This window comes from Paramormyrops kingsleyae, chromosome 23, assembly GCF_048594095.1.
Source record: "Paramormyrops kingsleyae isolate MSU_618 chromosome 23, PKINGS_0.4, whole genome shotgun sequence".
Taxonomy (NCBI): domain Eukaryota; kingdom Metazoa; phylum Chordata; class Actinopteri; order Osteoglossiformes; family Mormyridae; genus Paramormyrops; species Paramormyrops kingsleyae.
Genome location: NC_132819.1, coordinates 21,386,577 through 21,411,321, shown reverse-complemented (window position 1 = coordinate 21,411,321; position 24,745 = coordinate 21,386,577). Strand labels below are relative to the sequence as shown.

Below are 24,745 nucleotides of genomic sequence, written 5' to 3'. Positions count from 1 at the left end.
GTCTGACCTAGATTGTGGGCAAGAATGAAGAAAAACACAAGGCTGAAGACACTAAGATGGCTGGAGCGATTCTTCGTCTCCTTTTTAAATATTTTTTCCACCTCTTTGTCTGACGTGTCTGGATGCCGGGTGGGTGCGTGCGTGTCTGTGACTGTGTAAATATCAGAGAGGGCTGGGAGAGGGGGTGGGAGAGAGAGGAGACAGAAGGGGGTGTGCCCATGCGTCTGTGTCTGGGAGATTTATTGGCTGAAATGATTAAATATTCATGGTGCCCGGGATTGGCTGCTGCAGAGGGAGCCGGCCGCTGAGTCAGAGGCAGACGGGGCAGTGCTCTCGCGGTGTCTCCACCGTCGCCACGGCCACAAGGCAACCCGCAGCACCGAGTCCGGCAGGCCGGCTGCTCGCGCAGCCACACGCTGTGGAAAGAAGCCACCATGGCTGGGAGAGCCGAGGGGGGGCACACTCTAACGGTAAGCATGCATGTGTGTGTGTGTGTGTGTGTGGTCTTCATGGGAGAGTGAGAAAAGAGGGGGATGTGGGGTATTGAGGGGGTAACCTGGGAGATGCTGGGGGGGGGGGGGGGGGGGGGGGGCTGCAGATGATCCTCTGCAATGTGTCCTGGAAAGGAAACAGTCTTTGCAGCTCCTGGAGGGAAAGTGAGGCAGAAAGAATGGGATGGGGGTGAAGAGGGGGAGGACGAGGGGGGGTCGTATATTCCTGCGGGCATGGCGTGTAAACACGTGAGGGGGGGTGTGTGCGTGAGAGCACCTGTTTGGGCTACATCTAGTATGATGCCTGTTATATTTACATGAGAGGCATGTTTGTGGGCATGTGCTCTGTATGTTTGTGATGTGTACAAACTTGGTGTGTGTATGTGTGTGTATGTGTGTTTGTGGCGGATGCAGGCATGATCTATGTGTGTGCGTGCGACTGTTCGCGTGATGATGCTGGCCTGCTCTGCTGGCATCTGCAGCTCCCAGTGGGGTGAGATGTTCCTGGGGTGAGAGAGGAATGTGGGAACGTGTTGGTGCTGCCGGCCTGGTTCCGCTCGTGGAATGGGACTGGCCTCCTGGCATGAGGTCCTCTCTGGCCCAGAGTGACCTGCACCATGTGCCAGATCATGGGGTGCAGCTCCGGAGTGTCGACAGCTTCCACTTACCCATAATCCTAGCCTGTATGCATCGTCTGTGGCATTGTATGCTGAGAATCCGTGAATTGACAAAGCATCTTGTGATGTTCCTCACTGATTCCAGTCAGCAGCTATTGGTTGCTGGTCCACCCCTGATATTACTCTGTCAGGCCTTGAAGGAAGCAATGCATTATGGGTTACACTTGCGTTGGCTTGAAGGTCGGTATGATGATGATCCTGTATCTAGTGGCCAACAGCTAATGACATATAGCGCCCCCCCCCCCCCCCCCCCCCGTGGCCACATCACCTTTCTATTTGGCCTCTTAGCTTGACCGCTCTGTTGGTCATTTTCCCATGCAGTCATCATCTGATTTTGGCTCCATAACAGTAAGAAAGCAACCCGGGTCAAACGCTTCCTCCATCTCTAGAAGTCAGCGGGCTTGGTGCCAGCACCTCTTCCAGGAGGTCACCGTCTCGGATAATTACCGGCACCTTCCCCAGAGGGGGCGCTCTCCATCACGTTGACGGCTCAAAGCTGGAGAGACGGATCTTCCCTATCCCTTGCCTGACTAATTTTCAGTCGTGTTGTCACGTCCGCCAGAGCTCAGCTCTTCAAAGCAGCCTTTTACTGCCCTCCCTTTCCCGCTCCGAGTCCCCGAGTCTTTGGCTGTGGCCTTCTGAGTGCTGACCAGCGGTTGACCCGAAGAACCAACAACATACATCTGACCCGTCTCGTTTTGTAAACAGTGTCAACGATCACCTTGATGCCTCTATTATATCAATGTAAGCGATCTTCTGTTTTGATTTTGGTGGAGTTATTATCTTTGATAGTCATACGCGCCAGGCCGACTCGCTCTGACGTGCTTCTCTTTGTTTCCCGCTGATGGCTGGATTCATATCGGAGCGAGTGGACCTGATTCTGGCAAGCCGGTGCCGCAGCGGTGTCGACGTGCTCTGAAGCGTGACGGAACATTGTGAGCAACTTGGGAAAACAGTTGAGCTGGGAAGGGGGTCGATTCTGACTGTTTTGAAAATGACTCCTGCATTACATCGGTCTCCAGTCTCCTCTCTCCTGGAGGACTGACTCATTGGTTGAGGGACCTGGCTAGACATAAGGTCCACACCCCTTTGGGCTTCTGCTCCCACCACTAATGATGTAGTACTCTGCCTCCCATGTGGGACAGGGTTCTGTCCTGAGCCAGGTCCCTGTGTTGACATTAAGGTGACCTTCCCTCCTTTCTGGAACAGAGATACACAGTGGGCACTATTTTGAGGCCAGAGTTGGCTACATGCCAGAGGAGGTGACTTATATTTACTTAAGCATGTGTTAGTTCGGGGAAGCATGTGATTCTGCGGCTCAGACCTCCGTACCCCTGATCGAGAGTTTGCTGGTTCAGATCCCATGGCCCATGACCAAAGCCCTTAACCTCCAAATACCCGAGGGACTCGACCTTTTAACGGAGTAAAAGCAACTGCTAAACAAATAAATGTAATTCAGCAGAAATGGCCTACAGGTATTCGATCACAGTTAAGGCTCCCCAAAAGATACTGCACATTTGTTAGTACAGACGAGAAGGAGTGACAGTTAGCATTTTTAAACATGCCATTGACTCAAATTCCTAGACTCTATACAGCCACAGCGTGTCAAACACAGTTGAGTGTGCAGGGTGGTCGAGATCATAAAAGTAGGAGGGTCATAAGTTGGTGCGCAATTAATCTTTATGGAGGGGGGTGCTGAGTGCCTTTAAGGTTTATGAGGTGAGGAGTGTGACGGCATCCAGGTTTGGACTTCACGTGTTAAAGTGTGTCCCGGGAAGTGAGACAGGAGCATGCACACGCACACGTTTTAGGGCGTCTCACTCCATGTGCTGCGGGCGGCAGATGGAGAGTTTAAACAGGAACTGATCTCTCCAATGATTAAGAAATAGTGTGGAAAGAGGTTCTGGATTATCTCTTGTCAGGAAATAGATCTAATCTAATTACGCTGTCCCCATTTTGACAGTGTAACTCCATTTCTGAAGCTGGCCAGGTCTTTCACGCTTGTTTTTACGCTGTAATTATGTAAACACAGTGAGGCACTCGGCAGAGAGCATCACAGGAGAGGGGAGACCGCCGAGTCTCACGTCTGAGGTTCTCGTAGAGCAGCTGTCCGGTTGCGTAAGCAGGGTCCTGAATGCCCAGCATAACGGCGTGAATCTGAGCCACGTCATGGGCGGAGGAGTGATGCTCTGGCTCGGCGGCCGCCTGCCCCGCGTGTCTTTGGGAAGAGACGCACGTTCGGCAGGCTGGAAACGCGTGATTTAATGATGTCAGGCACCCACCCGCAGCTCTGAGGAACATGTTACTCTCCGTCACCCTCTCAAGTGACGCGACGGAAAACCGGGCCAATCGGGCGGGAGCCGCAATGCCGTCACTGTCAGGGAACGGCCAGAAGCGGAATGCAAGGGATTCTGGGAAATGCGATTCTGAAAATGCAATAGGATTCTGGAACAGCTGCCACACCCCCTCCTCGGGTTGGTTGGGAGCCAGTTTGGAAGGCTGGAGCTGAGGCTGGCTGACCTTTCATAGGGCAGTGAGGTCATCACCATGATGAACAGGTGCTGATGGACAATGTGGGCGTCCGGAGGGGAGGAAGGCATTGACATACTGACACTGCTGGCTTACCCACAATCCCTCAGGCAACAACGCAGGTTAACGTCCCAAAAAAAAGCAGTTCTTACGTTTTGTTTACTTGGCTGATAGCCTTTTAAATATTTAATTATGCAGAAGAATGTTTTTTAATGGAGCTGTTGATCTCCTTGGATTGGTACCTCCATGTGCCCTGCAAGGGACTTGAATCCCAGTCCAGGGTGTCCCCTGCCTAATGTCACAAGGGCTTACGGGGTTTCAAAGGCTCTTCAAGGTGTGTGAGCAATGTGTGAGGGAAACGCCTCGAGATTTACTGAGCAGAGAAAACCAACTGCATCCTAAAGAATGCAACCCAATCCTCTCTTTATCTATCTCATATATATATATATATATATATTCACATTTTGTACCACTTGCAGTAATATAGACATTCAAAAACCTTCTCAGAGCTCTGGTCTGCCTAATGATGATGACTCATCTGTATACCAGGAAGTCGTCCGTGGTTGCAAATTGAGTTTTGCCAAGATGTGGTTGGGGGTGGGGAGAGTGATCTCAAAAGATAGCACTGGGTGTATCTCTAAATGACATCCCGATTCAGTCATAGCACCTCTGCGTTGACTAAAATAGCCCCTCCAGTACAAGGGTAAGAACGCGACCCCTCTGGCACCCAGGAACATGGCATTGGGTCTGTCATATCAGCTAGGGGGTGATTTTCTGACTACTGGGACAGACTGCAGTGTGTCTGGGCTGTGGAAGGCTATGGAACTCAATGTGTGCATCTGAGTCCTGTCTCTGAACTGTGTGCGTTTGAATGTTTTTATTTGCCTGTGTGGATGTACACTGCCCGGCCAAAAAAAACAGTCGCCATTTGAATTTATATCAGCAAATACTTAAGAGCCAATGACCGGATCATTATTACAGCTCAGCAACGTTAAGCAGCAATAAAGTGAAGTCAGCTGAGTACCTGAATCTACTGAATGGCCAGGTTACACCTCCATCCATCATCAATGGATTTTTTTCTTCCCTGTTGGCATGGGCATATTCCAGGACCAGAATGCCAAGATTCATTGGGTTCGAATTGTGGATCAGGGAGCATAAGGAATCATTTTCACGCATGACAGAGTTGTGACCTTGACCTCATCGAAGGTCTTTGGGATGTGATGAAGGAGGCTTTATGGAGTGGTTCAACTCACTTGTCAATACAGGATCTCGGTGAGAAATGAATGTAAATCTGGATGAAAATAAAGGGTGAGATGTTGCTTAAGCCTGTGGAAACAATGTCATGACAAATGTGCGCCATAATCAAAGCTAAAGGAGGTCCAACAAAAAATTTAAATGGGGACTAATGAGGTTTTACATTAGGGTTATGGCGATAACCATTGAATTTTATTGGAACAAACATTTCCCAGAAACCTGATTGTCGATTATGCGTTGTGTTGTGAAACTTCAATGGATGGAATGATTGTGAATTGGACTGAGATCGGTTGACTGTAACTACTGAGGGTATCCCTGCAGTGAATGTGGCTGTGTTGATGAGCGTAATTCTCCTGCAAGGCGGCAGTGGCTGGCTTCTTCTGAACAAACTGTGGAAGTGGTACTGTTTTGGGCAGACTAAGCTACCTAATTTAAGATGCATTTCAGGGGAATTCTCACTGTTGCATGGCGCCCTCTACCTATGGATTAAAAGTCAAGGTATTAAGCATGGCAGTAATTAGCTGATTAGCTGACAGTTTAATTTACAATACCTTTCAGTGACTATGCATTTGCATAACCACCTAATTTACCAGGGGAATCAGGTAAGTATGAGGCCCAAGGGTACAACAGCAGACCCTCCCGGGGACATTAAACGGCCACTTAAGGGTTACACCACATGCTGCTTCAGGTGGAGTTATGAACTTGTAGGCGTAGCAGGAGACCAGAGACCAGTTCATCTTGGGTTATGGGCCTGGTGTTGCTACCCTGGACCTTCCTTGGCACGTGAGCTGGCCATGATGATGTATTTATTACAGAGAAGAAGAATATCTGGGGAAGAAGCCACCCCCCCCGCCTTTGTTTCTTTGTGCTGCTATTGTTCCCCCCCTTTAAACTGTATGACATGTTGTGATCCACTCTTAGACAGCTGCTTTTGTCCTTGACGTAACACTACACCCGGTGTGTGTGGGGAGGTGCCATAACATCAGGACGTCAGACCAAACTGTCGGATCGAATAAGCGGGATGTAATGGGAGTGGCCCGCTTGGGGGCCGTGGCATTGGGTTACGCGCAGGAAATCCCCCCCCCCCCCCACACACGTTGTCCACCTGGCCTTGCTGTTGTTGTCCGGCGGCCATCTTTCCTGCAGGGACGCGATCGATTCCGGACTCCAAGAACTTACCGGGGCTTTTCTCATTCAGGGCTCTGACGATGAGGCCATCGTGGACCTCGGGAAGACCAGCTCCGCCACGCACACCAACTTCGAGGAAGATGAGCTGCAGAGTAAGTCCACCCATGTCCAACTTAGCGTAGGTAGACTCGGTAATACTTTACTTAAGGCCATGTTTTTAGTAATCTATAAAAACATTTATAACAAATAATAATGCATTCATAAAGCATTATAAATATGGCTATAAATATTTAGCAAAAAGCATAACACATTATATCCATGTGTATTATACATTATGACTGCCTTATGAAGCTGTCATGTGTGAAGCACTATAGATATATTTATAATGCATTATAAAGGTATCCATGGTGCATTATAGATGAGAGCTTCGTAAGGCAGTAATAATGTATAATAACCATGGCTGTAATGTGTTATGCCTTTTTATAAATATTTATAGCCCTGTTTATAATGCTTTACAAATGCATTATAATGCATTATAAATGTGTTTATAAATGACAAAAAATATGGCCTTAAGTAAAGTATTACCGTAGAGTCCTGGGTCAGAGACTCTCCTGAGGTTCTGATTCTGACCCGGGACTGAGCATGATATTCTCTCCCAGCTGGCTTTTGGAGAACTGAAGGTTATGCAGTGCATTTATGAAGCAGCCAGGGGATAAAATGCATACCCCCTTATCCACAACCCCCCACCCGGCTCACAAAATGTCACACTGATCGCGATTGCTGAAGCACTCCAGGAGGCACTTTCTGGCTTCTCTAAAGATGGGATTTTTTATTTTGAGAAATGGAGGGGGGACGGGGGGACGGGACATGGGCTCTGTCTGTCTGAAGAGAGAGTCACGTGACCAGAGTTATTTATACAGAGTAAAATCACCATCCTGTCATTCTCCTCAATATGTATAAATTGCTCCGTTCTGCTTTGTTTCATACTCAGCAACCCTGATAGATGATCTGTAATTCCCTCCCATCTCCCCTGTTCGTTTGTCCATATTTTTGAAGCATTTCTTCTGTGAGACAGACCCTGCTTTCCATGTCAGCTGCATTTCTCCCCAGATCTGCAATATCATTTTTTAACCCAGAAAAGGGGAAATATGCTGAACAATCCTGTTGCTTGCTGTTTGGTCTTTGGCCTGGTATGGTTCTGTTGGTTCCATCCAGTGTCTCGGCCAGAGATGTTCTCACTGAAACCCCTTAAGTTTCAGACTCAGTCAAAGGGACGAGTGGTCATTGCAGGTTCTCGCTATGTCTGCCCCCTACAGGCCACCGCGCGGTGTATGTTGGCGTCCATGTCCCGCTGGGAAGAGAGGGCCGGCACAGGCGTCACCACCGAGGCCACAGGCACCCGCGTGGGAAGAGGGAGCGGGATCAGGCTTACGTGCATGATGACGCCAGGGAGCCAGCCTCCTACGGTATTCCTACAGCCCTCTGTTGTTATGCCACACCTGCTGTGGTAACACTGAGTTAGCATGACTGCTTCCAAGCAGCTAGTGGATCATTGTACAACTTCATGCTAACACATGCTAAGCAATTTACGCTAATGCATGCTGCTAAAGGTTTATGCTAACATGTGCTACGTTGACATGCTAAGCAATTTACGCTAATGCATGCTGCTAAAGGTTTATGCTATCACGTGCTACGTTGATATGCTAAGCAATTTACCCTAATGCATGATGCTAAAGGTTTGTGCTAGCTAATCGAATAATTTTTGTAATAAATTCTGGCAGTTATGTAAAATATATTTGCCTCCATATAGATTCTTTTCAGTTTAATAGTAAAAACTACAATAAAAGTCACAACAGTGATCGTTTGAATGTATATAGCATTTCTAGAGCTAGTTTAATAGCTTTTTCATATTTCTTTGACATGTTTTTAAAAGAATGGATGATTTTCAAGATTCTTAGCACAATACGTATTTCCAGACTAAAAAAAAACGACACAAGTCAGGAACAAAGTCAACACCAACCTTCTGAACTGTGATATAAAGAGCACGTTTTGTAGAACCCAGTACAGATGAGGATGACTACTGGCATTATTTCAGCTCTTCAGGCAAAACATCTCAAGGTTACTGCTAAACAAAATCATGCAAACAATAAATATAGATTATCTAAACACCACATTTAAAAATAGTAGTAAGACTTGAGACAAATAAAATAAAGCCCCCAAAAATTAATTACCTTGCAAAATGATTGCTGTGCCTTCTGGCTCAAATGTTCATACGCGTCACACCTTTTCTTTTCTGGGACAGCACTGCATGTCATCTAATGCGATCCATCCGCCAGTTTGTTCAGCTGTAATGCCAAGGTTGAGTCGAGCATCATACGCAGCTGCGTCACAATGCTTCTGCTCACAACCTGGTCCACAAGTACTGCACGTGTTTCATCTGAGATCCTGGGCCGTTGCCTGTGACCATCACCATGGAAACCACCACCCTTGGCCACAATCGCTATTAGCTACCTGCTCTGTGATGCTATAGAAAGATGAAGCGGCTTCAAAACTATCAGGCAGCCTGTCTGCATACTTACATGGAAACTCTCAGACGTATTAAAGCTAAACTGTGATTTATAGTTGCTATGATCCCATCGTGTAATGGTTACAAGCAATTAAATCGAAGAAACTGGAGGTTATAAACAATTAAAGAGGTTGCAGTTTGGGGTAAGTGGTTGAGAATTTTCAGTTTTTTTTATAGCGTCTTTAAAGTGAGTGGAGTGCAGGAACGCAACGGTTTCAGGAACCATGTGTTGACAATTGTCCAGCTTCTTTTGGAAAAAGTGAACCAGACCAAAAAGTCCATACAGAGTTGGCTGACCGCACATGTCTGACCGTGTGACCGCACATGTTTGACCGTGTGACCACACATGTTTGACCGTGTGACCGCACATGTTTGACCGTGTGACCGCACGTTTGATCGTGTGACCGCACATGTCTGACCGTGTGACCACACATGTTTGACCGTGTGACCGCACATGTTTGACCGTGTGACCGTGACCACTTCCACAGACACCCCCTCCCAGAGAGTCCAGTTCATCCTAGGCACAGGGGATGAGGATGAAGAGCACATTCCCCATGAACTCTTCACCGAACTGGATGAGCTGACCTTTCGAGACGGGCACACGGGCGAGTGGAAGGAGACGGCCAGGTCAGAGGGTCAGAGGGTGATGGGGGGGGGGGGGGTATAAATGTGCTAGGGTTGGGGGTTTGGCCAAAACCCACTTGTCACTGGTTCAGCTGGTTTAATTCCATCATGTTTTGGTTTGGGAGATGGTGGCGCAACCGTGTAGGATTGGGTGGGGTGACTTGACCCGAGACTTACATCATCATCATCATCGTCGCCATCATGACCAGCTGGTGAATTCACAACAGTGTCATTATAACAAAATTATGCATCCAGGTCTGGGAAGTGCGCTGAGATCACGGATTTTTAACATTGTTATTGATGGCTGAACAGATCATTTGCTGATGTGTTACCTGTGTTATGTAATGTGTGTCCTGTGCATGTTACCTGTGGGTGTATGACCTATGTGTGTTATCTGTGTATGTGCCCTGTTTGTGTGGCCTGTGTGTTACCTGTGTGTGTGTGTTATGTATACATGTATATGTCCACACAATGTGATAAACACCTATCATTTTGATGGTTGTGGGGACAGTCCCCGTAAAGATATGAGTACAAACATGCGTGTGTTACCTGTGTGTGTTGCCTGTGTCTTTCCTGTGTGTGTGTGTTGCTGGCGTGATACCTGTGCGTGTTTTCGGTGTGTGTGTGTGTTGCCTGTGTCTTTCCTGTGTTTGTGCTACCTGTGTGTTACCAGTGTGGGTGTCTGGTCTGAAGTGAGCCCCTCTGGACTCGCAGGTGGCTGAAGTTCGAGGAAGACGTGGAAGAGGGCGGCGAGCGTTGGAGCAAGCCCTACGTGGCCACGTTATCCCTGCACAGCCTGTTCGAGCTGCGCAGCTGCATCCTCAACGGTACCGTCATGCTCGACATGCGAGCCAACGACATCGAGGAGATCGCAGGTGCTCGCGAGCGCGTGTGAGCGAATCTGAGGCACCCGCGTGTCTTCAGTGCCGGTACCGTGGTAGGGATATACCACATGGTGCGGGGCTGTCGAAGAGCTTGCTAACTTGCTAACTCGCTAATTCGCTAACTCGCTAACGTACCCCACAGATATGGTGATCGACAGCATGGTGGCGTCGAAGCAGCTGGACCAGGCGCTGCGCGAGAAGGTACGGGAGGCCCTGCTGAAGCGTCACCACCACCAGAGCGAGAAGAAACTGAGTAATCGCATCCCGCTGGTGCGCTCCTTTGCGGACATAGGCAAGAAACACTCCGACCCGCACATGCTTGAGCGCAACGGTGAGAACCCGACTCCAGCCACTCCTCTTTCTTTTTTTTTAATCTGATCTTGGCCCGGGGGGAAGGGGGAGGCTCAGAATGTACCACAAATCACACCTCAAGGGATATGAGAAAATAAGGACCCCCCCTCGTCCTTGGAAAAAAAAAAGGAAAGTGTGAGTGTTTAACATGCTAGCATGTTAGCTTTAGCATACCCTTCCTGCTGCTTCGTGTTTCAGTGGGCGGGACTGCCGGCGGATTGGACGAGACTCGGTGTGATTGACATGACACTCTTTGTTTGGCCTGTCCACATGGCATGGCTGTGTGACGTTGCTTTGCTTGTGTCTGAGTGGTGAGTTCGAGGCACCACCGTCAGCTGTTTCACCTGCCCCGCGCTCTCGGGTACCTCACATGTACATGTGCCACTGCTTCACTATTTTTGCCCTGGAAAAGTTTTCCAAGAGACCAAAGTTTCTGAAACAGCCTCCGCCAAGGGAGAAGTCTAAATAAAGCAGTCCAGTCGGTGTTCTGCTCCACGTACCACAGCACAGCACCTTTTATAAACAAATTTATCAGTGTGCCAGAAGAGTAACAATGGCTTAATTTACTGAAGGTTTGATCCTCTGGCACCATGCACTGCTCTGTTTGATGGATACCCTGTTTTTATCATGCTTTATTCCTACTAACTTGCTTGGAAACGCTCGTTGCCGCTGGATGCCGCCCAATGCTGGAATCTCTGTTCACACGTGGGTGGCCCTGTGAGACTCTACCCATCATGCACCGCTCCCGCTTTCATGTGACTGTTTTATTTTGCTCGCTCACAAGCTCATTTGGCCCGGTTTGGCTTGGAACTCATTATCTGAGAGCTCTTTTTCCCATCACTTCTCCCAGCATGCTCTGCAACGTACTCCTGAAAATGACCTTTATATTTTTCCATCGTGTTTTTTTTTGTTTGTTGCCCCCTTTCCTTTCTGTATGTTTCTTTCCTCCCGTTCCCAGGGGAAGGCCTGTCTTCATCCCGCCTCTCGCTCCTGAAGCCTGGCATCTCCACCTCCAGCCTGTGCCAGGGCCGCGAGTCCCTGCCCTCCATGTTCCTTAACCGCCTTCTGCCCAACCCCTCCCCCTCCGCCGCCGCCACCCCCCAAAACAGCCCGCCGGCCCCCCGCCGGCCCGCGACCTGCCAGCCCACCCCGCAGCTGCTGGTGTCCCGCGTGGAACAGGATGGCATCCCTGAGGTGGTGCTGATTCCCCCGGAGGACGACGGCCCGCCGACCCCGCCCCTGGCACAGGAGGAGGGGCCTGTTGGCGTGGCCATGCCATGGTTGCTGCCACCAGAAGGCAAATATGCACATTGCCTGCCAGTGACACCAGTTTGAATAAACAGGCACTCACCACTGACATCCCAGACTCCACAGCCGGCGTCCTTAACTGGCCCAGTTATCACCTCAGTTTTGCCTCATTAACCTTTGCCCATTCGGCAGCTCTCTCCACCCCTTTTTTTGCCCCCCCCCCCACACTCGCTGTGTCACTCCCTGGCTTCTCTATCCAGACCCCCGTAAGGAATTCTGCCCCCGTCCCCACACAAACTCGCACGCACACACACACTAACAGCATTTTAAGTGCTTTTACTTCTCCCATGCTTGCGGACTGGGGGGGAGGTGGGGTGTCGAGAATGAGGCCATGCTTTTATTTTCAGAGCCCCAGGGACCCCTGCAGGATTCTCCCAGCATGCCCCACGCCCCATGACTCCTCTAATCTACTTGCAGACTCGTTATTTTGCCTCTGTGATCATGTTCATCATTTCTAACCTGAATCTTAAACATCCCTCCTGTCAGGTCATCTCGCGCCTGCTGTGAAAGCTGTCAGGCGGCACAGCTGCTGTAACTACTTCCAGTTACATGACCTAGGCTTTTTTTATTTGCCGCTTTCAATGCAGAGAAGCTCTTTTGCAGGGTGAAAGAAACTGGTAGTGTCCTGATAATAGGAATGGTAGGACAAGCAGTGGGAGACAATCACAGGACCTGCTGAGTAATCAACATGCTTGGGATTGGAAACAGCATTTGATTGTGGCCCCCCTTCCCTGCAGGATCGGCAGGACCCCCGGCTTCCACCCCCAGCCACCCAGAGGCTAGCAAATCTGGCGAGAGCAAGGGCCCCAGAGCAGGTGTGAGCAGGGAGAACAGCACCGTGGACTTCAGCAAGGTACGAGAACCCCTGCCCTCAGGGCTGGGAAACCCCGGCTTTAAGATAACACATCAGCTCGGGAATCTGTATGCACTCATGGAAAATGAGTGTCTGTTAGTGTAGATCTTACAGCAGCCAGTAAGAACTGAAGCTAGGGAACTGCACAGCCCTGACCTCATACATTACTGTTCCTGGTTTATTTCAGTAAAAACTGTACAGTTGAGATCAGATTTAATCATTCCCTCTAAAAAGTCTAAGTTTTGCACCCTCATGTGGTTCTTCGGTAAAATGATTGTCCCTGTCACAGTTTAATTTATCTTGCTTCCGATCCACTCCCATCTCTCCTGTCACTCCGACAAGTGTTCGGAACCGCTGACCCGGTACTGATCCAGATCCTGCATGTTAACAGCTCTGGCTTTTATAGTTGCTTTCCTTTCATACTCGAGAATAGTATTTCCCAATCCGGTCCTCGGGGACCCACAGCCGGTGCACGTTTTTGCTCCCTCCAAGCTCCCTGCCAGACAGTCCACTCCTGGGAGCTGGGAGGGAGCAAAAACTTGGTCTGTCTGAGGGTCCCTGTGGACTAGATTGGGAAACACTGCTCAAGAGAAACGCAAAGATTCCTAACAGGCAACAGGGTGCCCGAGAGACTTGTTAGACCCGGGGAACAGCCATAACGAGCCCAATTCAGTGTGCTTCCACCTACACTGTAAACAGGGCCCGTTGGTCTGTGGTTCCCACTCAGGTGGACATGAACTTCATGAGGAAGATCCCTCCCGGGGCCGAGGCCTCCAACGTGCTGGTGGGCGAGGTGGACTTCCTGGAAAAGCCCATCATCGCCTTCATCCGACTGGTGCCCGCCGTCCTCTTAACCGGACTCACTGAGGTTCCTGTGCCCACCAGGTAATCATCCCCGCTCTGCAGAACCTACCACCCATTCCTTCCTTCCAGAATATTCTGTGGATAATAAGCTGAGACTTCTCTCCAAAACATTCACAGTTTTTTCTGTTTCTTCTGAAGCAATTCAATATAAGGAGACAACAGCAGTGCCCCCCCATTGGTACCTATCCAAACACCCCTAACTGAGAGTGTGAAATGCTTTGTGAAGGGAAAGGCCCAGAAACGCCATTGTTTCAGAGCGCCCCCCTATTGCGTCCTGCTCCTGGGAAAGGGGAGGGGGGCTTCTTTAACTCTGACCCATCTCCCTGGGCAGGTTTCTGTTCCTGATGCTGGGACCGCAGGGCAAAGGGGGGCAGTATCACGAGATCGGGAGATCGATAGCGACCCTCATGACCGATGAGGTGAGTGCTTCCCCTGGGGGGGGGGGGTGACGGAACAGCGACGGAGCAGATTTTAAATGTTACCCTCTCCCATGCCGATTAGATTAATATTACCTGCTTCGATGTCTGGATGCTGATGTCTGTTTCTCTACTAGGTTTCTGCTGAAATGTCTCTAAATGCATTTAACTTGCTTAAGTGCAGTTATGGTAATAAAAGATGTGGCTTCTTAGTGCTTTTATCACCTCTGCCGGCAGATTTTCCACGACGTTGCCTACAAGGCCAAAGACCGGACGGACCTCCTGTCTGGGATAGACGAGTTTCTTGATCAGGTCACCGTGTTGCCTCCCGGAGAATGGGACCCCACGATACGGATCGAGCCCCCAAAGAGTGTCCCGTCACAGGTGGGGGATTTACTATTGTAAACATGCCCTGCAGCAGCCACTTGCACAGATTAAATGTGATGTTTCCACTCAGCCATAAAATGGTTATCGCCCCCTTTTGGCTACAGTGGGTACTGCATTTCTGTTATGAATAGCTGCTGGCATAGAACATTTTTTTTAAATAATGAATACGTGTGTTCTTTGAATTTAAGCTTGAAATAGATATTGATATCTTAGGATGACCACAAACAGAACTGAATTAAGTTGGCTAACCGCAGTAGGTACTGTTTAGAGGATACTTCAATTAACAAATGGCAATTAAAATGAACTGGTGCTGAAGCTTGAAAAATGGCAATAATGACCCCTGGTGAGCTACCTGTGATGCTAATCTGGTTTCTTAACCAGTGACCCAAAAGCAAAAGTGACTCTGAAAGTGGTTGGATGGATGGACAATAGAACAGCGACATCTTGCTGTTCCATTGTGAACAGTGACATCTTGCTGTTCCATTGTGAATAGCAACACAGTGACTTCTGGTGGTCTTATTGTGATCCAGTGAACTCAGCAGCCAGGGACCCCTAATGGCTAGATCGCATAACGCAGTGCAGTCACTCCGCGGTTCCGGTTCCGTCATCCCCAGATGAAGCGGAAAGTTCCATCTCAGTCTAATGGAGAAGCTGCCAGCAGCGAAACAGCAAAGGATGCTGACCTCCACGCCGGGCCAGAACTGCAGAGGACAGGGCGGTGAGTCCGGGCAACCGATTTCTGTGGCTGAAATTGAACTCAGCAGAGACAGTTTGTTTTAGAGCTGGTTCCTTCTGGATGATCGTGTTCCCTCATACAGACTCAGTGCATGTAGCTGAGATGCAGTGGTTTCCCTGGATTGTCTACAGTGTGTGTGTGTGTCTTGTGATGGACTGGCATCCTAAAAAATATAGCAGTTCCTAAAAGAACACTGCCAAAACTAGCTGAGACATTTTTTTTTCACACACCAGTCTACTGACTTCAGCATACGCCCTGGGTGCTGATATTCTCTGTGTACATGATACTGACACGTTGAGGCAGTAGAGCTAGAGATGCCATCTAAGCCACAGTCATGCTAATTTGCCATCTTCCCCCTACTGCTGCCACCCTCCCCCCCAAAAAAAATATAGTCTCAAGCTGGATAAACAAACAAAGAAGGGCCTGTGTATTCCCTTCCTCACCGTGCAGTGTGGTGACTGAGATTAGCATCACCGTGCAGTGTGGTGACTGAGATTAGCATCACCGTGCAGTGTGGTGACTGAGATTAGCATCACCGTGCAGTGTGGTGACTGAGATTAGCATCACCGTGCAGTGTGGTGACTGAGTTTAGCATCACCGTGCAGTGTGGTGACTGAGATTAGCATCACCGTGCAGTGTGGTGACTGAGCTTAGCATCACTGTGCAGTGTGGTGACTGATCTTAGCATCACCGTGCAGTTTGGTGACTGAGCTTAGCATCACCATGCAGTTTGGTGACTGAGCTTAGCATCACCGTGCAGTGTGGTGACTGAGCTTAGCATCACCGTGCAGTGTGGTGACTGAGATTAGCATCACCGTGCAGTGTGGTGACTGAGCTTAGCATCATTGTGCAGTGTGGTGACTGATCTTAGCATCACCGTGCAGTTTGGTGACTGAGCTTAGCATCACCATGCAGTGTGGTGACTGAGCTTAGCATCACCGTGCAGTGTGGTGACTGAGCTTAGCATCACCGTGCAGTGTGGTGACTGAGCTTAGCATCACCATGCAGTGTGGTGACTGAGCTTAGCATCACCGTGCAGTGTGGTGACTGAACCTAGCTTAGCTGATTCCTGGTCTGTGGTCCCACCATGTGGCAGGCTTTTTGGCGGCCTGGTGCTGGACGTGAAGCGTAAGGCCCCCTTCTACTGGACTGACCTGCGTGACGCGCTGAGCCTCCAGTGTTTGGCCTCCATCCTCTTCCTCTACTGCGCCTGCATGTCGCCCGTCATCACTTTCGGCGGCCTGCTGGGCGAGGCCACCAAGGGCAACATCGTGAGTGTCCCCTTCCCCCCACCCCCTGCGTGACCCGTCAGCTGCTGTCACGCTGAAAATAAGATCCAGAGGGGATCAAGGAGCGTGATGGTGACAGATTTTCACAGTGTTGACGGCTGGCTTTACTGTAATGGAGGATAAAGTACACTGTGCCCTTCACAGATAGAGGAACCGGCAGCATGTCTTATATTCCTCCCCATTCACAGTCTCTCATCACTCCTGTCCAAACAATCTCCTTCTTTTTCTCATAAAAATACTTCATTCTTGCCCTACTCCCCTACTCTTCTTTATATTGTATCCCTCCATTTTTCCACTATGTCAGATTCTTTCAAAATCTCTCACTCCTTGCGTCTTTCCCTCACACTCTCACTCGTCTTTTTTCTCTCTCTGTCGCCCCCTGCTGCTGACAGAGTGCCATTGAGTCCCTGTTCGGTGCATCGCTCACGGGTGTGGCCTTCTCCTTGTTTGCTGGGCAGCCTCTTACCATCCTGGGCAGTACTGGGCCGGTCCTGGTCTTTGAGAAGATCCTCTTTAAGTTCTGCAAGTGAGCCTCATTTTACTCATGCACCATCTGCTGGCAGCTCTCTGTTATTGCAGTCTCTGCTCTTGAAATCTTATACCAAGTAATACAAAATGTTGAATATTATTAAATTGTCAAACTGATATTTTTGAAATGAGAGTAAAATACTTTATAACAAATCAAATTTATCTTGGATGCTCGAAATAAGGTTTAGATGAGTCTTGAAATACTTCACTGAACTAATCACTATTTTAACTTTTAATCAGATTCCTAATCTTTTAAAGAAGCAGGTGCACATTGTTACCCTTAGGATCCATCTTGAAGGACTTCTGCCTTAAAACTGTCCATAAGTATGCTGGCATGACAGACTCTTCCCTCCGCACAGGGACTATGGTCTGTCCTACTTGTCCTTGCGCACCAGCATTGGGCTGTGGACCGCATTCCTTTGCCTGTTGCTGGTTGCCACGGACGCCAGCTCGCTGGTCTGCTACATCACCCGCTTCACGGAGGAGGCATTCGCCGCTCTTATCTGCATCATCTTCATCTACGAGGCGCTGGAGAAGCTCTTCCACCTGGGCGAGATGTTCCCCGTCAACACACACAACAACCTGGACAATCTGACCTTCTACATGTGAGTGAAGGGAGGACAGGAGCTGTGTTTAGTCCCTCAAATACTGGGGCTCCCTTTTGTGATTTTGTTGTGTGCAGACCCTGGACCAGTAGTGGTCAACCTGTTAGGTGACCTAGGGCGCCATCTGCTGACCAGACACTCACTTAGCAAGCCAATTTCATTTTGGATGCTTTTTCATTGCAACAGGTACCGAACTTTTGCGTACCAAAAGTATGGTACTTCTATGTGATGGGTTTCCGCTGGACTAAAAACTGGTACCACTGCTGAATGACATTACAACACAAGGCAGGGCATTCTGTACTGAATTAAAAAAATGGCTGCAGTATATTATACGGCTGGACGATGTGTGACATTAATACCAACGCTGTATGTTATGTACATCGAATTCTAACATCGCGAGGACCGCGATCGTCAGCTGGGTTGAGGCTTTTTTATACCTTCATAATGTCCGGACATTATAGCATGGGGAGATACAAGTTTCCATATAAATGTGTCTCTTTATTTGTACACATATCTATTTTCATGACGTTGTTCTTCACTTGCTTTATCGTTGCTTTCCGAGTTCTTAACTGTTTTCAAGGTGCCGGTTGCATAGCGTGTCAGAGGCTATTTGCAGAACCAATCGACAGCGAATGTACTTTCTCCCAGGTGTCAGTGCTCCCCACCAGCCAACAGCTCCGCTGAGATCCTGCGCATTTGGAACCAGACTGGCCTCACGACGGAATCCATCTCCTGGAGCGACCTGAACGTGTCGGTGAGTGCACATCACCTCTGCAGGCCAGCCTACGTCCGTCAGAAGAGCACCATACTCACACGTCATCTCTTCCTCAGACGTGCAGGCTGCTCCATGGGGAGTTTGTCGGTCCTGCCTGTGAACCCCATGGCCCCTTCATCCCCGATGTGCTCTTCTGGTCCATCATCCTCTTCTTCACCACCTTCTTCCTCTCCACCTTTCTCAAGCAGTTCAAGACGGAGAGCTACTTTCCCACTAAGGTGAGGCTGTCGCTCCTTAGCCTAGACCCTTCCTGTCTCCACCAATGGCAGCTCAGTGTCTCCTGTGACTGCCAAACCCCATATCTCTCACCACCAGTCTCTCTCTCCTGAATATAACCAATGTGGTCTGCAGGTCCGCTCCACCATCAGTGACTTTGCCGTCTTTCTCACCATAATGATCATGGTGGCGGTGGATTATCTGGTGGGCATCCCCTCCCCCAAGCTCAACGTGCCTGACCGTTTTGAGGTACGAATCACTCTGGTATCATGCTAGACCGTTAAGCCCAAGCAGACTCAGCCTCTGCAGCTCAATCCTTCTGATTTAAGCACTATGTGATATGACCACACTTAGTTGAATTTATCTTTAGTCAACTGCATGGAACCTTCTGCCCAGTGCTTCCTGCGATATTTCTGGGGAAACAGCTGGAGAGAATATGTCCACCTGCTGTCGTACTGTGTCTCTCTAGCCCACCTCCAAGCACCGGGGCTGGCTGATTGACCCTCTGGGTGGGAACCCCTGGTGGACCATGTTGGTGGCCTCTATTCCAGCTCTGCTTTGTACCATCCTCATCTTCATGGACCAGCAGATCACGGCCGTCATCATCAACCGGAAGGAGCACAAGCTCAAGGTAAAACACAACCCTTGGAGTGCATCTAAGAATCTCCCACACAAGCCTGCATGCAATAAAACGTGATTATCACTAAGCTTCACTAGAAACATGCAAAGATTGACTCAGACCTGGTCAGTAGTGACTCCCTTGGTAATCCTACAAGGCTTCATTGCTCCATTGACTAAGTTTGGATGCTACACTGCATCCCACCTCACAGAAAGGCTGTGGGTACCACCTGGACCTGCTGGTGGTGGCGGTGATGCTGGGCGTGTGCTCCGTCATGGGCCTGCCCTGGTTCGTGGCCGCGACCGTCCTCTCCATCTCACACGTCAACAGCCTGAAGCTGGAGTCGGAGTGCTCAGCGCCCGGGGAACAGCCCAAGTTCCTGGGCATCCGTGAGCAGAGGGTCACCGGCTTCATGATCTTCGTCCTCATGGGTCTGTCGGTCTTCATGACTTCGGCGCTTAAGGTGAGAAGGCACCAAGACCCAGGCTAAGGATCCACACACTGTAATGCTGGTAACTCATGGTCTGATGCTAATTCATCAGTATATTAAGCTCGATTCCCTGTTCATCTTTTCTATTAGTTCATTCCAATGCCTGTTCTCTATGGGGTCTTTCTCTACATGGGGGTGTCCTCGCTTAAAGGCATACAGGTAAATATTCTTGGATTACATATGTGTGTGGAAGAACAATATCACATTGTTTTCTCTTCAGCAGGGGTTTTTAAAGCCTGGATGGTAGTCCAGATGCAGACCGATCCACAAGTTAATACCGGCCCAACTGATAATGCATCTTATGAATCAATATGGTTAACATAAAAATGTGGTTTGAACTACAAAAATGCAATGTAGAACCACAAACTTCACACACATAACTCATCATAATCCTCCCCAATGACAGAGTCGAAACGATCAGCGAGCAGTTAAACCAGTAAGTTATTGAAATGCCAGTGTGCATTTCTTTCAGCTGGAGTCAGCATTTGTTCACTGGAGGTTAAGATTTTCATCCTCTAACTAATACTAACTAGCTGTTTCCCTTTTTGTTCTATTATGCAGACAGACAACTTTTCAGTACAAACCGTCTGCCTGTCGAAGATGCTCAGATGTTGGTCTTTCTTCCTGTGTTCCAACCAGTTTTTTGACAGGATCAAGCTATTCGGGATGCCTGCCAAACACCAACCGGACTTGATCTACTTGCGCTATGTGCCGCTCTGGAAGGTGCACGCCTTCACAATCGTCCAGCTCACCTGCCTGGTGCTCCTGTGGGTGATCAAGGCGTCCGCTGCCGCCGTCGTCTTTCCCATGATGGTAACCTTACAGACGTTTCTCTGGGGGATGTCGGCGCTCTCGTGTCCGGGAGCAAAGCTGTCTGTCACATTTCCCGGGGGAACTGTTTCTCACACTTCCTAGGGGAAGCCATTGCTCATATTTCCTGGAAGAATTTGTGGGAAGCCTGTTGATTTTGTTTTTTAGCCTAGAACATGACCAGTTTTGCCAAATTGGGTTATTTGTCAAAGGTAGAACAGAAAGGTAGAAGGTCCTTATCTCTGAGTCCAAGTCTTTAATCACTATGTTGGGTGCAGCTTTCTACCAGTCCATTGTTTCAGGTGGCATCTGTGTAAAAGTGCAATATCCAGCTTAATTGTATCTCCCTCTACAGACCATGGAGAGAAGTAAGTTCATCTCGAAGTTCCACACTGCTGGTGTCTTCTGCATATGTCACGATGAGCTATGGCTATATTTTATGATTCCTGTGAAGGACCATGGGTGTTTGTATTTGGTAATCCCCATGGAATGCTCTTGCTTGGCCCATGAGTTGATGTAGCTTGACAGTGGGACACTAGGGGTGTTTCTCAAAATCAAGAACACAAAGACCAGTCTTGCTACCCTTCCATCCAAGAATGACCTTGGGGTGCAATGAATCATGGGATTGGTCTCGTTTGGCGAGGATGCAATTGATGTATCCTTGATATTTGGGGCAGGGCAAGAACGACATCTGGGGATTTTTACCATTCTCTGTACTTCTGTTCTTGAGTACTGGAACTGGTCTTCGGCAATGGAAGATGACATAAAACGAGTACACGAGAACATAAGTATGGTCAAGTAGGCATATTGAGAAACACCAAAGGTGACCTTGAGCAAAGGCCTTGCTGGTTTTCTGAGGAGCGCTCTGTCTCTCTCTGGCCTAGGTGCTGGCCCTGGTCTTCATCCGCAAACTGCTGGACTTCTTTTTCACCAGCAGGGAGCTCAGCTGGCTCGACGACCTCATGCCTGAGAGTAAAAAGAAGAGGGAGGATGACAAGAAAAAGAAGGAGAACGAGGTAGAGTGGTGGTCAGGGTCAGTTTTTGTTTTACTGAGAAAGATGGGAACATGACCCTGAGCCATCCACCCCATGTGTCCAGGAAGCTCAGCAGGAGGTGGAAATTGATGCCATGGATGAAACTTATGACCGAAGCCACCTATTGAAGGTTCCAGGAAAGGCTCTCCAGGCCAGGTGCGTGTCGGTGCTGTGGTGAAGCTACGAAGAAAAGGCTTGTTCCTGCTTTACCCAGATTTGCTCATATTCACCACTTCTTGTGCGTTTTGGCCACAGCTGTGGCAGTAACTATGTGGGTCCCTTGGTGTATTTGCCCTGAACAGATCATACAGAGTAGTTTCACAGTCCACGTCCCAGGATGAGCAGTCTAGAGGGGTTTGTTTACTTTTGAATAATGTTTGTCTTTTATATAACGACTAATTATCTTAATGTACACCAACACAGTAACATGATATTAAGAAGTTCATTGCTAATATCTGATAACATCATAAATAAGCCTTGATCCATCCATGGATCCGTCTTGCATAACCGCTCATTCAGCACAGGGTTGTGGTCAGCATGCAGTCTGTCTCAGGAACCACAGAGCATAAGGCAGGAGAAGCCATGGGTGGGATCCATGCATATAAAAGTAGAGAGAAGATGGAAGGATGTTTCACGAAGGGCTCCTTGTGTGATTATATGTATCAGTTCATTTATGCCTCAACCATTCATGCTGTAATAAGCTGTATGTCTGTCGCAACTTCTCAAGGTCTGTCCGTCCGCTTCTCTGATTTGTGCCTGTCCCTCATTCAGCCCTGACCCATCCATTGTAAACATTTCCAACGAAATGGCCAAAAGCACAGCATGGAGAGCGGTCGCCATGGATACTAACAATGCAAAGCATGTGAAGGTTAACATGAGGTAGCTATGGCTCTCTCAATCTTCCGCTTCCACCCAATAGGAGTCGCCAAAATCCCGAGGGCCAGTTTAGCATCTCCTTAACCTTATGGAGTGACTAAGCATCTGCACACAGCATTTGTGTACAGCTCTGTAGGGTCCCACGGTTCGACATGTCTGAAATAAACACTCTTTCACTCTAACTGCCATGACATGCTGGTGAGCCCAATATGTGATCTTTTTGAATGTTCTTCGAAGACCTGAGAAGTCTTGTGGCCTTGGCACTACATGTTTACATGCATGTTACATGTGACTTTGTTGACTGGTCTCCCTATCTGTGTTTGCAATGTTCAAGAGGCCCTCCTTCTACAACTGTGACCTTTGAACTTTGTTTATTTTTCCTAGCAGCCAGGAGAAGGTGGCATGTGTTAGGATCAACATGGAGAAGGAAGGGAAGAGAATGCATGTGGAGACCTCACTCTGAGGGAAGACCTCATTCCGGCGCTGGAGAGATAGTCTTTCCCTTTGGGTGAATTGTGGCGATGCTGGGGGGGGGGGGGGGGTACACTGCCTGGTTTCACGTCTCGGTCTAAGAAAGCAGAACCAGTCCCACGGGAAGGAACTTCTCTACAACCGACAAAGAGCCGACATCAGCAAAACCAAAGGAAATGGGACCACACTTGCAAGGTCTAAACTCTTACTGATATCCCGTCGGCCCTTTGCATGAAACTTCGCAAACCACCACCTGGGCTTTTGGGTGCAATCCTGTAAACACCACAGCAGTTTTATAGTCATAAATGCGACGTTACATTCTTACCAAAACTGACAAAAAGTTTTTTGGATCTAAAAGCACAAAGTTATTTGGGATATTTTGCCACAGCTGGTGCGAAACGATGAAGGGGGTTGAACCTGACCTTTGAGGTGTACATATCGTTGGATGTCCTGTCACTATGTATTTACTGTTCGTCGAAAACTAGTAGCACACCAGTGTCGACATGCTAACTTCAGCCATACTTCATTGCTTTATGGCTCGCTGTAGCCACTACAATCTAAAGAACACCAGCACCTAATTACATTTGCTGTTGATACGGGAAAGAACTATTTTCTTCACGTTCACTGTTAGATGTCACTAATAATTTCAGTAACTCCAGCTAAAATGGAAAAAGCCTTTCATAAATGGAAAATAGCACAACTTACATACTAATTTGCAGATATTTTTTGCATCTATCCTATAATCGGGCTGGATGCATCATTTGTATAGTAATGACAGTTTGATTGGTGGTTAATCATTTTGCTGTATCATCGTTAGTGAGACTGACAGTAACAATCCAACGTATCTTTCAGCGAGCTCAGGAATCCATATTTCTAATTTTAAGGTTATAAGGCATTAAAGTTTTAAAGCATCATAACTCTTTCACTGTCTGATTTTAATTTTTGTTCCCTTTTTCATCAAAATTGACCATCCACATTTAACATACATTCAGTCGTCATCTATTTGTATTGAATCCATATTTTTTATTTTTAAATTATTGTAACAGAAAAAAAATTGCGTTCCTCGGAAATTTATTGTATTTATACCACACAAATAGTGCTTTGATATGTGGCATAAAGGGTTAACAGCAGACTGTATCCCCTGTTTGAATACCTCATCATTTTTGGTATGAGCAATAATCCCAACACGAATCACAGAGAAAACAGCACTGGGAATGTGAGATATCCTTATCGGCTGAGAGTTGTTAATTACTGTGTTTCAGTCCTCGACCACTGCCTTGAGCTAGCTCTAACCGCAACGCTGAGTAGACGCGGTATGACTCTTGTGCCTTGTAATCGCTTTTCCGTTAGTGCACGCACACGATCAAGAGCACGGATGGTGCCAGCGTCCGGGAGGGAAGGTGACACTTAGCCACACCTATCTAGATATTTCTGGTCTCGCCGGGCACAAGTTTTCACTCTTGTGGATCTGGTATGTTGGCAGAGTGCTGACGTGAGCGGTTTTTGTGACACGCAAAATGTCGAGGCCATGGATGCTGCTGTAAATAAAAACATTAAATGTGGATTTTGCCTTCACAAATGCATCGTGTCTGTCCCGTGACTCCAAACTCAACCTTCCTGTCAAGTGGCACACAACAAAATGGGAGACATACCAGAGGTCAAAAGAGGACAAATTGTTGGTGCGTGTCTCGCTGACACCTCTGTGACCAGGACAGCAAGTCTTTGTGGGGTATTGAGAGCCACAGTATCCAGGGTAATGTTGGGATACCACCACAAAGGATGGACCACATCCGACAGGAGTAACCGTGGATATAAGAGGAGCTGTCTGATAGGGAAGTCTGGGTACAAACCCAAACTGTATCCAAAAAACATAAAACCACAGCTGCCCAACTCACTGCAGAATTAAATGCGGACCTTGACTCTCCTGTTTCCGCCAAAACTGTTCACCAGGAGCTCAACAGGGC

At 48.4% G+C, this 24,745-nt stretch overlaps 1 protein-coding gene across 8 annotated transcripts; it reads left to right on the top strand.

Annotated features, from left to right (window-relative positions):
* Nucleotides 1-238: 238 nt before the first annotated feature.
* LOC111848275 (sodium bicarbonate cotransporter 3-like) lies at nucleotides 239-24,360 on the top strand. 8 transcript variants are annotated; one of them, XM_023820140.2, is made up of 26 exons: nucleotides 239-470; nucleotides 6,150-6,231; nucleotides 7,396-7,545; nucleotides 9,134-9,272; nucleotides 9,984-10,144; nucleotides 10,296-10,484; nucleotides 11,463-11,801; nucleotides 12,550-12,665; nucleotides 13,393-13,550; nucleotides 13,861-13,948; nucleotides 14,183-14,329; nucleotides 14,947-15,050; nucleotides 16,165-16,339; nucleotides 16,750-16,883; nucleotides 17,245-17,490; nucleotides 18,139-18,244; nucleotides 18,322-18,483; nucleotides 18,617-18,730; nucleotides 18,951-19,112; nucleotides 19,312-19,563; nucleotides 19,681-19,749; nucleotides 20,230-20,403; nucleotides 21,285-21,416; nucleotides 21,499-21,590; nucleotides 22,206-22,313; nucleotides 22,698-24,360. In XM_023820140.2, the coding sequence occupies exons 1-26, from the start codon at nucleotides 435-437 to the stop codon at nucleotides 22,771-22,773; spliced, it is 3,711 nt and encodes a 1,236-aa protein (XP_023675908.1). In that variant the 5' UTR covers nucleotides 239-434; the 3' UTR covers nucleotides 22,774-24,360. The 8 variants fall into 8 exon arrangements, with proteins under 8 accessions (XP_023675908.1, XP_023675907.1, XP_072561776.1 ...); XM_023820139.2 differs by having other exon boundaries at nucleotides 22,695-24,360; XM_023820141.2 differs by having other exon boundaries at nucleotides 240-470; nucleotides 10,296-10,445; nucleotides 22,695-24,360.
* The last annotated feature ends 385 nt before the right edge of the window (nucleotides 24,361-24,745 follow it).